This window comes from Taeniopygia guttata, chromosome 12 (assembly GCF_048771995.1).
Source record: "Taeniopygia guttata chromosome 12, bTaeGut7.mat, whole genome shotgun sequence".
NCBI classification, from domain to species: domain Eukaryota; kingdom Metazoa; phylum Chordata; class Aves; order Passeriformes; family Estrildidae; genus Taeniopygia; species Taeniopygia guttata.
The window spans coordinates 4,759,432-4,777,005 of record NC_133037.1 but is presented as its reverse complement, the minus strand read 5'-3'; the positions used below and the strand labels follow the sequence as shown (position 1 = coordinate 4,777,005).

Sequence of the window (17,574 nt, the reverse complement as noted above, 5' to 3'; positions counted from 1 at the left end):
GAGCGCCGGGGGAGGCACGGGCGCCAACACTCAGAGCTTTGAATCCTCCCGCACAGCCCAGAGCTCTTCTCACCTCGTTCCCAGGTGGGAAACGAGGAACAAACGCTCAGCCCGAGCCGGGAAACCCGAGAGGACGCGGCGCCAGCAGAGGTGCTGACCCTGCAGGGACACCGCTGACCTGAATAAAGGAAATTAGTCTGAATTTCACATTATCCACAACCCCGTCGCTGCTGTGCATTCGGAAATAAACCTCGTACGTAAATACCCACGGTACTGCAAGACTTCAACTGGTATCTGCACCTGTATTCCAATTATATCTGGTATCTTCTACCTTAAGTACTATTTTCCTTTCGCAGCACTAGTTTACACCCACCCTCCCCAGAATTATTTTCTCAAAGAGAACCAGAGCACACTGTTAGCGGAAAATTTTATTTTACGCTCACCCGTGCTTTTTACAGTTTATACATATTTTACAACTAGAAATCAAGGGGTTTAATTTCACTGTGATAACCATTTCACCTCTTATTAAGGATTATTATAGCCCTTAGTAAAATGTAAGCACATAAATTACAACAAACATGTAGCAGAAAAAAAATAGAACTAACCCTTCTCTCACATATTCTGACATGGGATTTTGAACATGGGCTCTTGAGTTCCTAAAGGAAGTATCAGAGTAATCTATTCCTCATCCAAACCCACCTACATCCACAGAGGCCTTTCCAATCAGCAATTCAGCTCCCTCTGAACACTACACTGAGTAACCTTTAAATAACATTTCTTCATACTTGCATATGCAATGAAAATGAGAGCTAAATTAGTTGCTTTCAAAAGAAATGTTCTAAAATAATAAATTTAGACAAAAGTGCTAGAATTCTAATTCCTTTCATTTTGCACTTTACTCTTCTAGGCAATCTCAGTAAGAGCAATGAATTGTGTTCAAGCACACATTAACGTTTCTTCAAAACAAGCATACAATTAGATCAAAGATGAGCAAACCAGGATATTTTAAAGTCTGTTACTTTTCAACAGCCACTTTGTTTTCTAAGGCTTTGATGATTAAGATACAGAAGGTCATCTGATTTTCGGGTGATACTAAAGGTTGCACTACAAGGGTATATAGAATCCAAAAATAATCAATATGAATATTTATATCTACTTTAGTAAAATTTTTAAAATCTAATACCTTTTGTGTTTTTACACTTAAAACAGTAAATGCTGATTGCATGTTAAAATTTCCTTTTTACCTAAGCTTTTCCTGAAAAACAAGATAGCCCAAGGCATTCTCAGAACTGTCAGTCCTTGAGGAATATAAAATAATTTATTTTTCTTTAATGCAGCATTTGTCAGCCAAGATTGTAAAAAAAAAAGGTGAAAATCAGGAAGTTATTGATTCACTGTAGTAGATAAAAGCTGAACAGAATTTCTAATCTTTGACCATCACAAAGAGTTGTTTTCTTAAGAAAAGGCTCAACCCTTGTACATCATAATTCTAAATCAGTAAAATTCCAGCAAGTGTTTTAATATGGACTGATTTTTGTTTAGGTTTGATTAGTCTGGGATTTTCCAGAAACTCAAACAACCATGCTTTAATATGAAGTGTTAAATTCTGAGGTTTTTAGAAGAAAAATTGTACCACCAAGGTTTCCAAAACTGAAATGAAACCAGAGAGTAATTCCCTCCCACCTCCCAATGAAAAAAAAAAAAAGGAAGAGAAAAAAGTATTTTTATTAAAGCAGTTAGAAATTTCTATGAGAGATGGGGAGTTACAACAAAATTAAGTGTTCTGGCTCTATGGCTTCAATGAAATCTTCACAGAGTAATTTGCCTGAATCTCAAACCACACTATGGTTTTCCATGAACATTCCCTTGCCTGTGTAACTTCAGTGAGGAATAAGTCCTGTTCTCCCAGTGAGGAATAAATCCTTAACACCCATAGTAAAGTCATATTACCAAGAGGCATTTTTCCAGAAGCAATTCCTCATCCTTCACATCCTTTGTGTGTCAGGCCACCAAATACCCAAGCAGGAAAAGAGTTCCCAAATTACGACGTGCACTGGTCTGGGAAAAAAAAAACCTCCCGACAGAGGCACTGGTGTGATAAGCAAAGAATTTCAACTGCCCAGTATTTCACACGAGTAGGTTCTGAGATGCAGCAAAATATTTGCTCTCTGGAATGCAGAGAGGAAGACGACAGCTTCTTCTCAGCATTCCCAAGGGTCCCATTCTAACATTTCCTCTGACATTACCAAAAATGCAGCTCAACTCCAAGTCATGTGAGTGCTGTTGGACCAATACCTTGCTCAAGGAATGGCATGAGAAATACTCTGCAGCCACTGGAGACTTGCTCAGTTCAGAGACTAAGCCACAGTTCAGTTTTACAAGAAGTCTAACCCTTGCTACTTATATAAAAGGAACCATGAGATCTGCAGCAAATTATTAAAAAAAAAAATCAGTTTCCTGCATTCTTCTGAACTGTTCTAGCTACTGTTAAAAATCAGCTACTAAATCCAGAACAGATATTTAACAGCTCAGAGTTCTGGTTTTAAAAGTTGAACACATTTATCATTACAAGCAGAGCTGCTGTCTCCAGAGAGCACAAGCAATATTCAAGATGAAGCTGTAATTTGAAATCTCATCTGAGTCTCACACTCTGCTTTAGAGGACTTAGTGTTAAGTAGTCAGACTAATCTGATTTGTCTAAGAATAATCACCCTGACATGTTCAGATGTTGTAAGCACAAATCTAAGATTTCATGTCATAAAATATCCACCAGGAATGCTTCAGACAGCAAGTCCCTGATATTTAGTTATTAAAAATTATCTGATGAGATTTTAGAAAAACTCATATGAGCACTTGAGAAAGACTTCTAATGTGATTTTCATAGGTTTACAAAAATTATGAATCTAGGGCTGCTTTAGTACTACTCATGCCTTCCAGTGCTGTCTCACAAGGTAACAACCATAATTTCTGCTGTTTATGTAAAATGACCCACCATTTAGCAAAAACTTTATTTAAGGGATGACTGAAGAAAAAAATTAAATATTGCACAAATAATTTAACTGCAGACAGAACAGGACACTTAAAGCATTGATTCTTCTGTCAACATATGAACTCTATTATATAGTCACAATTTCTATAATACAGGGTTTTTTTACAAGACATTTAAATTCCGCATTTACATAAACAGTTATTTTTACAGTCTGTCACCATCCAATGCTAACAGTTCCACGAGGAATTAATTTTGTCTTTGTTTTAAAAGTTCATCTATCTGAGTCTTGTACATGTTTTTCACATCTTCCAGATCCAGTCGGAGCTCCTCAGCCTCCTCTGCCTTCTCCCCATACATCTGGAGAATGGTGTTGTACCTCTGATCCAAATCCTGCAAGGACACACGGTATCTCACTGGTTTTTATTCTCAGCTTCAAACAAGCTGCTGCTGGGACAGTGTTTGACACTGCCAGGGGAAATAAGTGCAGCACTACCTCATCAAAGTGTAACCACAGCGAAGCACACAGTAAACTCTTCAGATATACTCTGTGCTTTCAATATAGCTAGATTTATAGTCTAGATGTTAAAGGAAGATATTCCAGAGATCATAAAAAGAATTAGTGCTGTCTTCAGAGGGCATACTGAAGCACCTTGAAGTTCAGTTGCTATAAGCATTAAAAAAACTTAGAAAACTGCACTGTTTTACTACAGGAATGACCAGTTTGGGAAATGTTTCATGAGAAAACTGAACATTCTGTATTAAAAAATTATTCCCAAACTCTTCATATATTAAATTTAAATTCTTAAACATTAGGATTCAGTTACTTGTCCTATTTCCTGTATATCTATCACACATATATATTCAACTTCTGCATCAACCTCAAACCCACGCTATTAATCAAAACCCTTCCTCTACTAAAAAATCCAGTTCCAGACAAGTTCCTAAATGATAGAAACAAAAATGGTCTCTGCCTGATTTAGCACACAGTCTTATGTACAGCACATGTTTCCAACACCTGTGTTTTGAAGTGACTCCCTAACCATGGAGCGGGCATTTTTAGATTCCACTATATATATAATAAGAAAAACCACCAAAACCCAGGCTCTTCAGTCACTGATGCCTAGAAACAGATTTGATTATATTCCTAAAATGATAGGACTACTCCTAAAGAAATGAAATTATCTACATTTTACAGTGGATTTACACCAGAAATGCACTTACCTTTAACTGTGTGCGTAGTTTGGGTATTTCCTTCACTTTTTCTTCAAGTTCATCATTTTGATTTGTTAATTTAACCAGCTCTTCTGCCATTATTGAGCGAGTTTTCTCCAGGTTTCCAATTTCCAGCTAGGGTAAACACACATAACAAGGAGTAGAAGAAAAGAATTCACTGTATTTATAAAATACCATATCAAAATACAAGTATAATTAAGAATTATTCTTAAGCCAGACTGTGAAACAGCACAGCTCCACTCTCACTTTTTCCTCAAATCTCAGTGTCCTGGATATTTTACTTTTCAAACAGATAGGTTTTCTGGATAGGTCCTTGCCAAAACAAAAAAGGAACCAACAAACCCTTCTTGTGCTCATCCCTACACAGCTGTGCTGGTTCACAGAATTCTCCCAACACTGACCAAGCTTTCTGAAAAGATACCTGTAGATGTGAAATCTCTCCTTCTCTTAGTTTTAGCTGTGACTGAAGGTTTTCAATTATACTTGAACCCGATCCCATCCTTATTGCATCATAGAGATTGCTCCCACTGGTAGCTATTGGTCCAAATGAGTGATCATGAGGATCATCCTACAGACAGAAGGTTAGAGAAACTGAAAATTAGACAAAAACATGCCCATTTTGGAATCTTCCCTCTCCTAAATATGACATAACATAAGATTTAAAACACACTGTGCTACGCAAGCATTTCAAAGCTTAAAGCTTGTTTTCATAACAAAAGCTTGAGGTGAATAGGTACAATTTGGGATAGCTCCCCACTGGCAAGTTCTCCTGACACTTCTACAGGTGCCATTTAACACTGGCAGCATGAACTGGACTGACAGGGCAGGAGCAGCAGTCAGTGATGCTGCCCAAGGAGCAGGGGTGTGCACTAAACCAGCAGTGCAAGGAAAAATAAATCACTTGCATGTTTTACAATCACAGACATCTTGTAAGCAGATTTTAGAGTTTCTGCACAGGATGTAACCTTGCCTAAGGCAAATACATTCTTGAAGAGTCATTTTTTATGCTACTAAAAGTTCTTGAGGAAGAGAGTAAGTGGGCTGTCAACAAGAAAAAAGCCATTATAGGTGATCTATCCTACCTGAGAGAGGAAAGAGGTCTGAAGACCTGCCATGTCCACCCCACTTATGGAACTGGAGCGGGACATTGATGGTGTACTTGATACAGTTTCAACTGTGAATGACTTTCGGTCCTTAAAAACAAACAGACATCCAATATCACCAGTTAGAAAAAGAAAAAACATTCACAACATGCTAAAAGGAATTCTATAGCCTCCCTTTTTCGACCAACAACTATAAAACACTATGTGATAGATTTTCTACTTGCCCCACACCTAAAACATTTGAAAGTTCACAGCCTATCTTCAAGATCTTGGACCTTTCAGGAAATTAAGACAGAATCTGCAAATTACACTGAAAAAAGGTTCTCTTTCAAGTAGCCAAGAGAGACTCAGAGATACATCCAAATGTATCACAGAAAGAATATCTCACACCCAGAAGAACATCTCTTAGAAAGAATGTTAAGAACTTTTTCTTCTTTTCAAATAAAGCGTATGAATTAAATTCCAGGATTTTCCATGCTAACCTCTGAAGGGGAAAGCACTTAGATTTTAGGACTGGAGACAGCAACAAATGAACAACAGAAATAGTGTTACTGAATACTAACTACTAATTAGTGGTTATGAATTTAATGACTAGTGAGGATTGCTCTGTGACTTGTGACTTCAGCTGGAAAGCATGTGGAACATTACACACTGAAACAAAATAAGAATTCAGTGGAAGCAATGCAGTAGTCTAAGCAAAGGAAACAAGTAGCTTCAGAAGAAAAAAGATCCAAGAGTGCTCAAAGATTAAGACAGTAATCCATATTTTACCTTTTTTCAGGTTAAATACACTATTACTCAAAACTTATTTCAGTGAGTCTAACACAACACCTATTTCACTGGAAAGATACTGCCAGGTACTAAAAGTTTCAGGTATAGATGTCTACTAAAATAAAGACAATATCAATAAGACGTATAAATGTTAGGTTTTGGCACCTTCTCCTTTGCTGCTTCTTGGACAAGAACAGCCTTCTTTCTCTCCTGTTCAACCTTCATCTTCTCCATTTCTAACTGAGTAGCCAGCAGTGCCTGCAAAGAGAAATACAAGTTGTTAATCTCCTGCTAGCTCAGATTTCAAGCATAACAGATTAAAGCTGAACTAGGCAATACCTTTTCTTTCTTTGCATCTTCCAAGGTTTTTGCATACTCATCTTTGAGCCCTTCTAGTTCAACCTCATACCTACATGGAGGAAGGAAAGAGGTAAAGTTAAATAAGTATTCTCCATTCTATCCTCTGTAGATTCAGATGCTTTAAGAACAAATACAACTGCAAGGCTACAAAATGTTATGAATGTAACACTTTTAAATCTTTAGCATGAAACAAAGTCTCCTCAGCAACATTTTTGTAACATTCTGCCAACATGTTGCACAGTCATATTAACACTCCATTTCGCTACATTCTGAAGAAATGCTGTTAACCAAAATTAAACTCACCTGCTGTTCTCATTTTCCATTTTCTTCAATTTGTTTCTCTCCACTTCCAGCTGAGCTTGAAGCCGGGTATTTTCTTGCCTTAAAAGACTATTTTGAGATTCAGAAGAAGACATCTGAATTTTATTAGCAAGAAGTTCCTCTGTAGCAGCCCGTTCTCTCTCAGCAGCTGCTGCTAGAAGCGTTTGAGACTCACCTAATAGTAAGAAAAACCCATAGAATTTAACCTTTTTTGATCAAATACCTAGAATATGAGTCATTTAGTTATATATCAAAGTTGAATTTGAGAATTCTTTTATATGCAACCAACCTGTCTTAAAAAATACGTCTTGTTTTCTTTTGTAAAGGAAATTAAATATTTTCCACATACAGAGGATCAAAGCAATGCAGAATTAACAGATTTCAGACTCTTTCAGAATGCAACTACAGATTGCCTCCAGAAAGGATACATTTCTTTCAGTCCACTTTTGGGCTTTTAATGTATTTTTAATTTAAAACAGTAGGTTACTACTGCATCAAACAGTATCATCACCTATGCAGTCAGGTAAGTTATTCCAAACTGTACAATTTGGAATCTCAGCATCAGGCTCCATTACTGGAACACTTTCAGTGCCTCAATGCCCTTAGATGCTGTAAGGACATGTACACCTTACCCCCCTCCACCTTACAATCTTGTGTTACAGAGTGTTTTGCAGAGAACCAGTGGATTACCTGTCCAAGAACCTTGGCATAACCCCCCCATACCATGTCCTTACAGGAAAGCATTTGCTGCTCATCTCTCCTGATCCACCAGCTACACTTTGAGCAAATGTTAAGCCCTTCACGTTTACCATCACACATCTCACATCTTCACCCAGAGCCTCACAGCTCAGTAGAAGCTGAACCACCTTACCCAGCCTGTCAGAAAGGTTCTTTTCCAGTTTCTCCCAAGCAGAGGTCTGTGCTCCCAGCGTGGCCTGCAGGTTCTCTATCTGCCGCAGAAGGGGCCGCGTAGCAGAGGTGACACTTTGGCTCAGCTCTTGGTTCCTGCTCTCTGCTTCTTGGAGTCTCTGAAATCACAAATTAAATACAATTTAAATCATATGATGGATTGAAAGATTCATACAGAATTCATCTAAAGAAACAGCAAAATTACTGCTTTACAATCCAACATTCATGTGGTTCAAACTCAAAGTGTGAAATTCCAGGAGAGAAGTTAAACATTTTTAGATACATAATAGAGCAAGGGCCTAGAAATTCCAGAGCTCTGGACATCATTTGAAACATTATGGCAGCAGTCTACACTCTGGCCCTTAAGAACAATAAAAATATTCTTAAGGAGATAAACAGTCATTCAGAAATGCATTTGCCAGCAATTCAACACAACTATCACAGAATTAATGCCTGTATTTTGTCTCTTTTTAAAAAAGGACAGTATTCCATTCAAGAGGCATCATAAAAAATGGTGACTTTTTTCCACTATGTGATTTAAAAAAACATTTCCATTAATATTTTTATTGCTCCTCTGTAAAAGACAGCCATTGCAGGTAACAAGGAAAAGAAAGCCTCTCTTTCAGGCTGTTCATGTCATGGTAGCATTCTATTTTTGGGTATTTAGAAGTCCTCCTTGCAGATGCAAGTTGGCATCATCTGTTTGTTCTATTACCTGTTGTAGTTCACCAATTTCCTGCCGTAAATAATCTTCTTTTCTTGCTGCCTGCTGCTCTGCACGTTGCAGTGCCAGCCTCAGGTCTGCCACCTAAATAAACACAAAATTGTTACTAAACTCGCTCCAAAAGTTATATCATCACCTATTCCTTGCCACAGTCCCACATCATTTTCAAACAGTGTTAGACAGGATATGTTTGTTTACAAGTAAAAGCTTCATTTTTGCACACACACAAATAGTTACATCGATTTATCACTAAAAATTCTAAGAGTTAAGAATACCAAAAATTTAACATAGAGCCTGTCAAAATAATTTCATTTAGACAAGTAAAATGATAAGTACTTTTAAACAAAATTAGTATTTTAAATGTTAGCACAACCACCCCTTAATATGGAACAAGTTCAACAGGGAAGAAATCCTCTGAGTATTTGCTAAGTACACAAAAACGAGTTCTACCTGGTCCATTACATCAGGTGTACACAGCACCTCAGGGCAGTCACTTGTTGAATTAAGAGTTGATTACTGCATTTCAGACCCACCTGAATGGCCAAAGCTTCCTGCTGCTGCCGAGCCTCCTCCTGAGCCTTTTCCAGTGCTAACCCAAGCTCTTCCTTTGCCTTCATCTCCCGACTCAGGGCTGCTTCCTGAGCCTCACTGTCCTTTGTAGCATTAGCTTTATGAAGATCTGCAAGTTCCCTGGGCAGAAAGAACCAAACAAACCCCAGTACATTTAAATGCCAACAGCAACTTGGAAAGTAACTTTGTTACATTTAAATATTTCACAAGCATTGCAGAAGAAAGAGCCACAATGTGAAGGTCTGATTGCTTTTTTACTTGTATGCACTGTCGAGTGCTGCCTGCACACTCCTGTTCCTTTCTTCAAGTTCCTCCACTTCTGCCTGAAGTTTAGTAAGGTCCTTTTCTTGTCTCTCCAAAACGCTGTTCAGTTGTTTAATGCTGTCTCGATGCTGCTTCTCAAGGTCTTCCTTGCCATCAAGCACCTGTCAGTGCAGACAAGAAACATGAAACAAACCCCAGGATATGGGGCTGACAACTGACTGCCTGAGGACAGTGACAACAGTGGCAACCAGTTTGGGATAAAGTGGCTAAACCCACCTAACACTTGGCAGAAAGAAAAAGGTTTTGCTTCCCTGCCTTGCCCAGAGGAGGGAGCTGCTCTTCACCACAGCTTCACACAACTCCACATCCTGGGTCTGAAATTTGTAAGGTCCTGACTCAATTACTAACTGTCCAAATTTTGGTGGTACAGGTTTTCCAGCTCACTTGGTAACAGTAGTGCAAGAGAAGATCCCACACTGCAGTTTTACAAGGAATACACACATAAATCACAACTCAGTGCTCCAATAATGTGAGATGGTGACAACCCTGGCACAGGCTGCCCAGAGAACTGTGACTACCCCATCCCTGGAAGCGTCCAAGGCCAGGCTGGACGGGGCTTGGAACAACCTGGGATAGTGGAAAGTGTCCCTGCCATGGCAGGGGATGGAACTGGATGAGCTTTAGGCTCTCTTTCAACCCAAACCATTTGGGAATTCTATGAAATAGAGAAGTCTCCAGAAAATAAAAAAATATCAATTTATCAAGAGCCCCACAAAAAGGCAATTTTGCAGCTAATATAAAAAGCTTTAAAAAAAATTAACAAATATCTCACCTGTTTTAAATGCTGCAACTCCTCTTCCAACTCCTTAATCTTTTTGTTCTGTTTTGTGTTAATATTTTCTCTCTCTTTCTCTTTGGCTCTTAATTTCTTAATAATGTTGGAATTCTGCAGCTGCTGTTTGGAAAGCTTTTCTCCTGTGAAGAAATTGAACATTAAGCTAGTGCATATTGGTGATATTCTATGGATTCTCTCTATTCACACCAGCCTTGCTCTTCAGTCCCATGAAAATAATACTCCAGTAATATGGAAATACTTATTATTAGAATTTTTCATGCAAGTTCTTAAGTTTAAATCTTTCTTATCCTGAGATACCATTGCTACACTGAGCTAAATGAGATTGGATAGGATGTAAAATGCTTTGAAAATAAAACAAGAGACCTCATCATGTTAGAAAAGAAATAAAACTCTTCTCATTTAGGGTCTGTATTTTACTTCCAAAATTAAGAAGTATTAAAGGAGACACTGTAGAAATGCCATGATCAATGCCCTTGTTAGATTTTTTCTGAATGGAACATGGAATGTTGCTCTGCATGTGCAGATTTTATCTCTCAGCACCTTTTAATGCAACTTGCAGGAAGCACCTTTCCAGCCACCTGTACCTGCCTGACCCCTCCTGTTGCTCTTTGCTATTCACTAAAAGCTTCAAACATTCAGAAACATGCAACATGCTTAAAATTTAGCACTTTTTCCCCACACAAAGAAGGACTGTATGCAAGCTCAGTACATTTCAAACTATTCTACACATTTTTACCACCAAAAAAAAGTAAATTCTCACCTTCCTCCATTAATCCTTTGATTTGCTCTTCTTTTTCTTTCAATAATTCAGCAGTTTCATTGGTATTAAGTCTAGTAGCCAATTCCTCTTTGACAGTCTTTACTTCCTAAATAATAGGATAAAATACTTAGGACTATTTATTAAAATACATGGAGAGAAAAACACAGAGTGAGTTACACTGATCACCTTTTACTTCTGTCCTTCCTCTCACAAGACTTGGCTTGGAAAACAATTTAGTTTGGAAGGGAACTCTGGAGATTATCTGATCAAAACAGATTGCTCAGAACCTTATTGCACCAAGTTTTAAAAACCTCCAAGGATTGAGACTCTGTAAATCCTCTGTACAATTTGTTCTAACTTCCCCATCCATTTAATTTTCTTGAAACTTTTGCAATAAAGAAAAACCAAACTGTCCTATTCACACATCGCTACTGAATAATTTTTCTAGTTCAACTCACTGCGGTATCAACACAGTGAGAAACAGCTGAAAAATATTTGGTTTGCAGTGAGATTTGAGTTTCCTCTTTGCATTAAGCTAGAGAAATGAAATGCTTTGACACCAGGTTAAGAACATTTAAACCCCATAAACTTTGCTGCTGCAGATTTCTTTGCTCATTCTAAATCAATCAGTCATCAGCCCTTCATTTTCCTCCCAGTTAATCCCCAAAAGAAGCAATTCTCATTCTTCACCCCTTCCTCACATCCCCAGGCCATTCTCCCTCACCAGTGCAAATACTTATATGGTACAAGGTGAATGAGAGCACAAATTAAATCTCCTTTTTTCCCAATTAAATGAGTTCCCCACGCTGGTTCACAGCACGGATGCAAGAACACAAATTTGAACACCAAGCAGCCTGGATGGCTGGAAACAGCTCATGCTGGTTACTAACAGCCTCATGCTTTTCCCTGGGTTAATGTTAGTTGCTTTTCCTCAAGAAATTCAATTGTGTCATAAACTAAGAAATATTCATTTCATTTAAGAAGCCAAATTACCTTTTTAGCTGCATCTCTCTCTTTGCAGGCTAGTTGGAGCTTCTTCTCAGCATCTGCAATTCGCTGAGCAAACTCCTCTTTAAGAGATGAAAGGCTGCTGCTCTCTTCTTTCATTCTAAACATTTCACTGCATTTAAATGAACGTTTCAGAACAGTAGCATGTGTATGTGATACTCCAAATGGTTTGCACCAGCTTTTCTTAAATACTTTTAAGAAGTATTTTACTTGTATTACACATGATTAGCTGAAGTCAGAAAACCTCACATCTGTATCAGAAGTCCTAATCAAAGATCTTTATTAATTCAGTAGTTTACCCATGAAAACAACTAAATGCTTGATTTATATGTTTTGTCCCTTGATAAAGTCCTTTTTAGTTAACTTTTTAACTTAATAATATATATTATATAAATGGTAAATTATTTCATTTATTTTTAAGTTAGGATCAATTTAGACATTAAAAAACAACACCACATATCTGTACATTTTTTAACTCAATACTTGATCAATGAGCTGGTAAATACAACTTTCCATTTTTCTTCTTTTAACTTTAAATAAGTTTTTTCCCCACAACCAGACCTTTTTCCATAGTTTCCCTGCCTACATTTTAATCAATAAATTACTTAGTAAATCAGGTTCCTCCCTCTGTATCAGCAAAGTCAGTTCTCTCTTAATAGCTGAATCCAGTCTTATAATAAAGATCTTTATTAGCAACCAAGACTGATTCTCTACATTTGTCATTCCTAATGCTTGCTTACTAAAAACTCTTCCCCAGCCCCATCTCAAAGAAATAACACGTCTTTAAAAAAATCCCATCACAGCACAGGCCATCACTATTGCCACCTTTCATAAATAGTGCACATCTCCTGTAACCTTTGTTCCTGTCATAAAGCTCCTTGTTTTATCCACTGTCTAAGATTTTATTACAGCAAAGTCACAGTTACAGCACTGAGTGTATTTTCATACTTACTCTTTGAGGTTATCATAAGCTTCTTCCAAGCGAGCCCTTTCTTTACTAGTGCTTAATAACTGTATTTCCCTCTTCTCCAGCTTCTCAGTTAACGAATCAATCATCTGGACAAGGTTTTATAGATCAAGATTAGATGAATGGGACAATTAAAACAAAAGAGGGGCAGGCTTTCTGTTTTCCCAACCCCATTCCTTCACAAGATTATTTAAAATTGAACTGGTCAATGTTCAGGAATTTGAGGCAGAAGTCAATGAAGATTACCATGTTTCTGCCACACACCTGAACATAAAGACACCTGTTTCTTTCTACAGGGATAGAAATTCAACTAAATCAGCACATGTGGCTCAAGTAAGTTCCTCAACAAAATGATCAACAGTGATATTTAATTATACATGAAGTTTTTAACTAGAGCTGATAGTCTATAAAACTGTGGCTTACATTAAGCATTAAGACTCCCAGTGTTCTTTACAGAATAATTTCTGTGGGAAGGTCTGTTCTGGGAAACATTAGCACAAAGCAGCAGAATAGCCTCAGATCAGGGAGGAAAACTTTCACTCAGTGTCAAAAGCTCTTGGCTCACATCTTCAAAATAATTTCTTAATATCATATTTTGGAAAGATTAATATAGATAACTAACAAAAATACAAGAAAATATACAAATGTAAACACCAAATAATTAAAATAACACATTTGACCTATGAGGCTTCCTGTTTGCCACCCCTACTCACAATTCACAACAATGACAACCAGGTGGATCAAGTGAAACCCACAACTCCACTGCAGTTTTCAGGGACAGTTTTTTACAGGGTCAGATAGTTCAGCATTGATTAATTTATTCAAATAAGCTGATATAAGAGATACAGGACAATGTAATAAAATGTCAGGAGTTTCATTTGCAATTAAAAGGTGTGTTTGCAATACATGTTTTACTTGCCTTTTTAAGCTCTTGCTTTTCAGTGTCCTCTTCTACCAATTGTTCCCCAGCATCCTGCTGGGGCTCGGCCTCCTCCTTCACAACCTGCTCTTCAACAGTTTGCACAGCAGCAACCAAAACAACCTCTGGCTGTTCAGAATTAACAGGGGTTGCACTTCTCCCACTCTCTTCCATCTCAGCTTCCTCAGCATGTAACACAGGAGCATCATTCAAGTTTTCAGATTTATTTTTCAGGGCGTCAACCGTTTCTGTCTTTGGCACGGAAGGACTGACAGCAGCAGACGCTGAAGCAGAAGCCCTGCCTGATAACTCATCATCTGAATTGATTTCACTGACACTCCTGCTATCCAAGGACTGCACACTGAATGAATCAATTCTTTCAAAAGCATCCGAGGAGCCACAGCTCTCAGTCATTTTCTGGAAGTCATCTAAGCGATTATAATCCGCACAGGCAGACGTGGATAAGAGCTGGAACGACGTCTGCATGAGGTGAAGGCTGGATTTGGAATCTGCAGCTTCTTGTCTGGAACTTACTGAGCTCTCACTTATCACACTTTCGTGGTCCAGAACTTCAATATCACTAGTTGTGGAAGTGCCTGAGGAGAAGGTGCTGATGGGAGGTGATGGGGTATTGCTTTGTCTGTCCTCAGTCTTTCTCTCCTTCCCTTCCAAACCCAGATTTTTCGTGCCTGCTCCAAGGGGCTGAGAAGTGCCCTCGGGTGCACCTGCTGCTCCATCCCCTCCTACACTGACTTTTTCAGTAGGAGAATCTTCAGGTTCTTCAATATTTAGAGCAGACACCTTTTTGTCAGTAATTTCATTTGTGCTTGCTTCATGCTGGGCATCAGATTTAAGCACAGCATTCTCTTCTAATTTCTCCTCGGGGATATCAAGGCTTTTCAAGTCCAGGACAGCTACGGAATCCTTCACCTCTGCCTCTGCTGTCACTGGCCCTTCCAGCTGAGTGGAGTGTTGAGACTCCTTTAAAGTGCTTTTCACCTCCTCTTTGGGTCTCTGTGATTTGGCTGGAGGTTTGGACACCACTGGGTTTTTCTGTATACTCTGAACATCTGTTGGGGAGAGAAAGGCACTGAAGAAGTTTTCGGATTCATCCACTACCGTCCTCCTCACCGGCTTTGTGATGGCTGTGGGTGATACTGGCTGATTCTGGGGTTCTGTATTTGAGTTCAAGCCCCAGGAAGATGTGTCCCATCCTCCACTTATGAGAGAATTTGTCCCTACAAAAAAAGGAAAAAAGGGAGATAGGCAAAAAAACCCACTTTGAAGGCTAAAAGCAAAAGCAAATGTGGACTTCTGCTTCCCTAGAGTGAAAGGATTCCAGGCAAAACAACCTGAAAAACTGTAGTTAAGAGAATTATACTGATTTTAAAAGGAGGAAAAAATTACAAGGCCTTAAAAGTTATCTGCAAGTAGCACATAAACACTTCACACACCATTACAGAAAACAGAGGGGAAAAGCTTTAAGTATTTGCAGAATTTTCACTGTAAGAAGGGTTCTTGCCCTTCAGTTTCTGACAGACTTCATTTTTCCTCAAAACAAGCATCAGCATGGAGCTGACAACAAAAATCATCATCAGCCCAGCTGAGAATTTTCTTATTCTGTAAAGAAATACTGAATTGTTTGGTTCTGAGGCTGCCCTAAAACAACATCAACAATTCCAATTATTGTATTTCTTGCAGGTTTTCCAAGACTTGTCAACAGCAAGAACAAGAATTTCAGCATCAAATTTCAGTACCATCTGAAGTAAGAAGGAGAAATCAAAACACAATATCCAATTTTGTACCTACAAACATAATCTGTGTAACATAACTATTTCAGGCTTAAAAACAAACTCACTCTATATGGCAGCATCTATTAAAAATGCTGAGTTACAATATTTAAAGCTGGTTTCTACTTTCTGAACAGTTGATAGCTGTTGGCACCAAATCTGAAATCCAAATAATTACCGTTTTCATTGCTCAAAATACTACAAATGTGTGATTTATAACTACAAGCATCTGACTTTTTGCTACCTTGTCCATGATTCAACAGCTTCAGAAAAAGCTGAGTTAACTGTAAATTCAGAACATATTTTGACATCTCTTAAAAACAAGGTTTTCCCTGAAAACCAGATGCAGGCTGATCTTTGCTGTTCTTCTTATGAATTACAGAACTACCATAAATACTAAGATACAAATAAAATTTTAAAAGTTTGGACAAGTCTAAAGCTTTGAGAAATTAAGCATGACAGAGTTTTCTATAAACAATTTCTTCATTTTAAGATGACATGAGACTACTTACATGACTACCAAGCCCTCAAAGGGACAAAAACATCCCAAACTGACCTTTGCTGAGCAACCAACCTGGAAAACATTTTCAGTTGCTACAGCTTTCAGTTTTCAGATATCTCAATGCTGTGGCTTCACCTGGAAATAACCTCCTCCTCCAAATACATATTGTTTTTCTAGATATAGGTGTAACGATTCCAGATGTCTTTGTTTCCCATATCTTTATTATTATTAGTAGTATTATCTTTAAGATATTATTTTGGGGGGAGTTTTTAAGAAGAGGGCTCCTTTTTGCTCTCTCCCTTCCAAAGAGCAGCTTAGGGTTGACCATTCCTTCAGGCTCTCCATTAGCCCACACACAGGGGACACACTTCCTCATAGCCATGACAACTTTTCCACCAGCACATTCCTTTCAACAGATCTTGGAGGATTACGAAGTGGAAGCCATGAAAAGTGGAAATTTCATTTGGTTCACATGGACCAGACTTTCAGCTTCTACTCTGCCACTCCTATTGCAGAGAGTGAATCCATGCAAGCCTCTGAAAAGAGCATGATTTCCCCTTTTATATTACTGAGCAGTCTTCACCAATTATTAGCCCCTCAGCAAAAAAAGTATAAATAAATAACGCCTCGAGAAGCGGGGATATGAAGCTCAGTGCGATAAAAGCAGGACACTGATGACACCAGCCAGGCTCTGAGCTGAGCCGGTGTCACCAGGCACAGGGGAGCGGGAGGGAACAGAACGTGGATTATTAAACCATAGGGAGCTCTAAATTATAAAAACCAGGTTGGCTTTAGCAGGGTGGGTGGTTAAACCTCCCCAAGGAAGGGGGAGGCACAGGGGGAGACACAGGGGGAGGCACAGGGGGAGGCTCGCCCTTACCGTCACCGTAGTCGGGGATGACGGCGTCGGGCCAGGGGGTCTCCTCGGCCTGGATGTCCAGCACCCGGTCGATGGATTTCTGCGCCTGCGACAGCGCCTGCTTGGCGAAGCTGGAGAGCTGCGAGGCGTTGAACCAGCTCATCCTCGGCGGCTCCGCAGCGCCCGTTCCCGGGGCCGGGCCGGGCCGGGCCGGGCGCGGCGCTGAGGGAGGGGAGCCGAGCCGAGCCGAGCGAGCGGCCCCGCGCAGGCGCCGCCGGATCCACGTCGCACCGGGCCCGGCGCAGCCGCGTCCCGCCCCACACGCCCGGCAGGCGGGGCCGGCACCGCGCCCGCCCTCAGAGCGCTCCGGCTCCGGGGCTGGAGGGGAATCAACACCCGCCCGGTGCCCGCCCCTGCCATGGGACACACATGCGCTAAACCCCGACTGACCCGGCCGGGAGCACTTCCAGGGATGGGGCACCCGCAGCTTCTCTGGGCAACCTGTGCCAGCCCCTCACCACCCTCACAGGAAAGAATTTCTTCCGAGTATCTAGCTTAAATTTCCCCTTTTCCAGTCCGTACCTTGTCTTATCCACGTATTTCCCCTTGTTCTATTTGTTTCCACTAATCCTCATCCTTTTAAACTATGCAGCTCACAAACTTCAAACA

The 17,574-nt window shown here is 39.5% G+C and overlaps 1 protein-coding gene across 1 annotated transcript; it reads right to left on the bottom strand.

The window, feature by feature from the left end:
* Window positions 1-410: 410 nt before the first annotated feature.
* Window positions 411-17,186, bottom strand: TMF1 (TATA element modulatory factor 1). The gene is made up of 17 exons (XM_030282764.4): window positions 16,927-17,186; window positions 13,755-14,992; window positions 12,821-12,924; window positions 11,854-11,980; window positions 10,861-10,966; window positions 10,077-10,219; window positions 9,239-9,405; window positions 8,944-9,100; window positions 8,402-8,494; window positions 7,649-7,805; window positions 6,760-6,952; window positions 6,436-6,505; window positions 6,262-6,354; window positions 5,305-5,415; window positions 4,644-4,790; window positions 4,211-4,336; window positions 411-3,379 (listed from the first exon to the last, which is right to left on the bottom strand). The coding sequence occupies exons 1-17, from the start codon at window positions 17,066-17,068 to the stop codon at window positions 3,236-3,238; spliced, it is 3,318 nt and encodes a 1,105-aa protein (XP_030138624.4). The 5' UTR covers window positions 17,069-17,186; the 3' UTR covers window positions 411-3,235.
* Between the last annotated feature and the right edge of the window lie 388 nt (window positions 17,187-17,574).

Excerpts from the sequence above, each read along its gene's own strand:
- TMF1 (XM_030282764.4), bottom strand. The coding sequence starts at position 17,068 with ATGAGCTGGTTCAACGCCTCGCAGCTCTCCAGCTTCGCCAAGCAGGCG. Across the intron at positions 12,925-13,754 it reads AAAAGCAAGAGCTTAAAAAG|ATGATTGATTCGTTAACTGA; the intron begins GCAAGTAAAACA and ends AACCTTGTCCAG. Across the intron at positions 8,495-8,943 it reads AGGAAGCTTTGGCCATTCAG|GTGGCAGACCTGAGGCTGGC; the intron begins GTGGGTCTGAAA and ends GTGTTTATTTAG.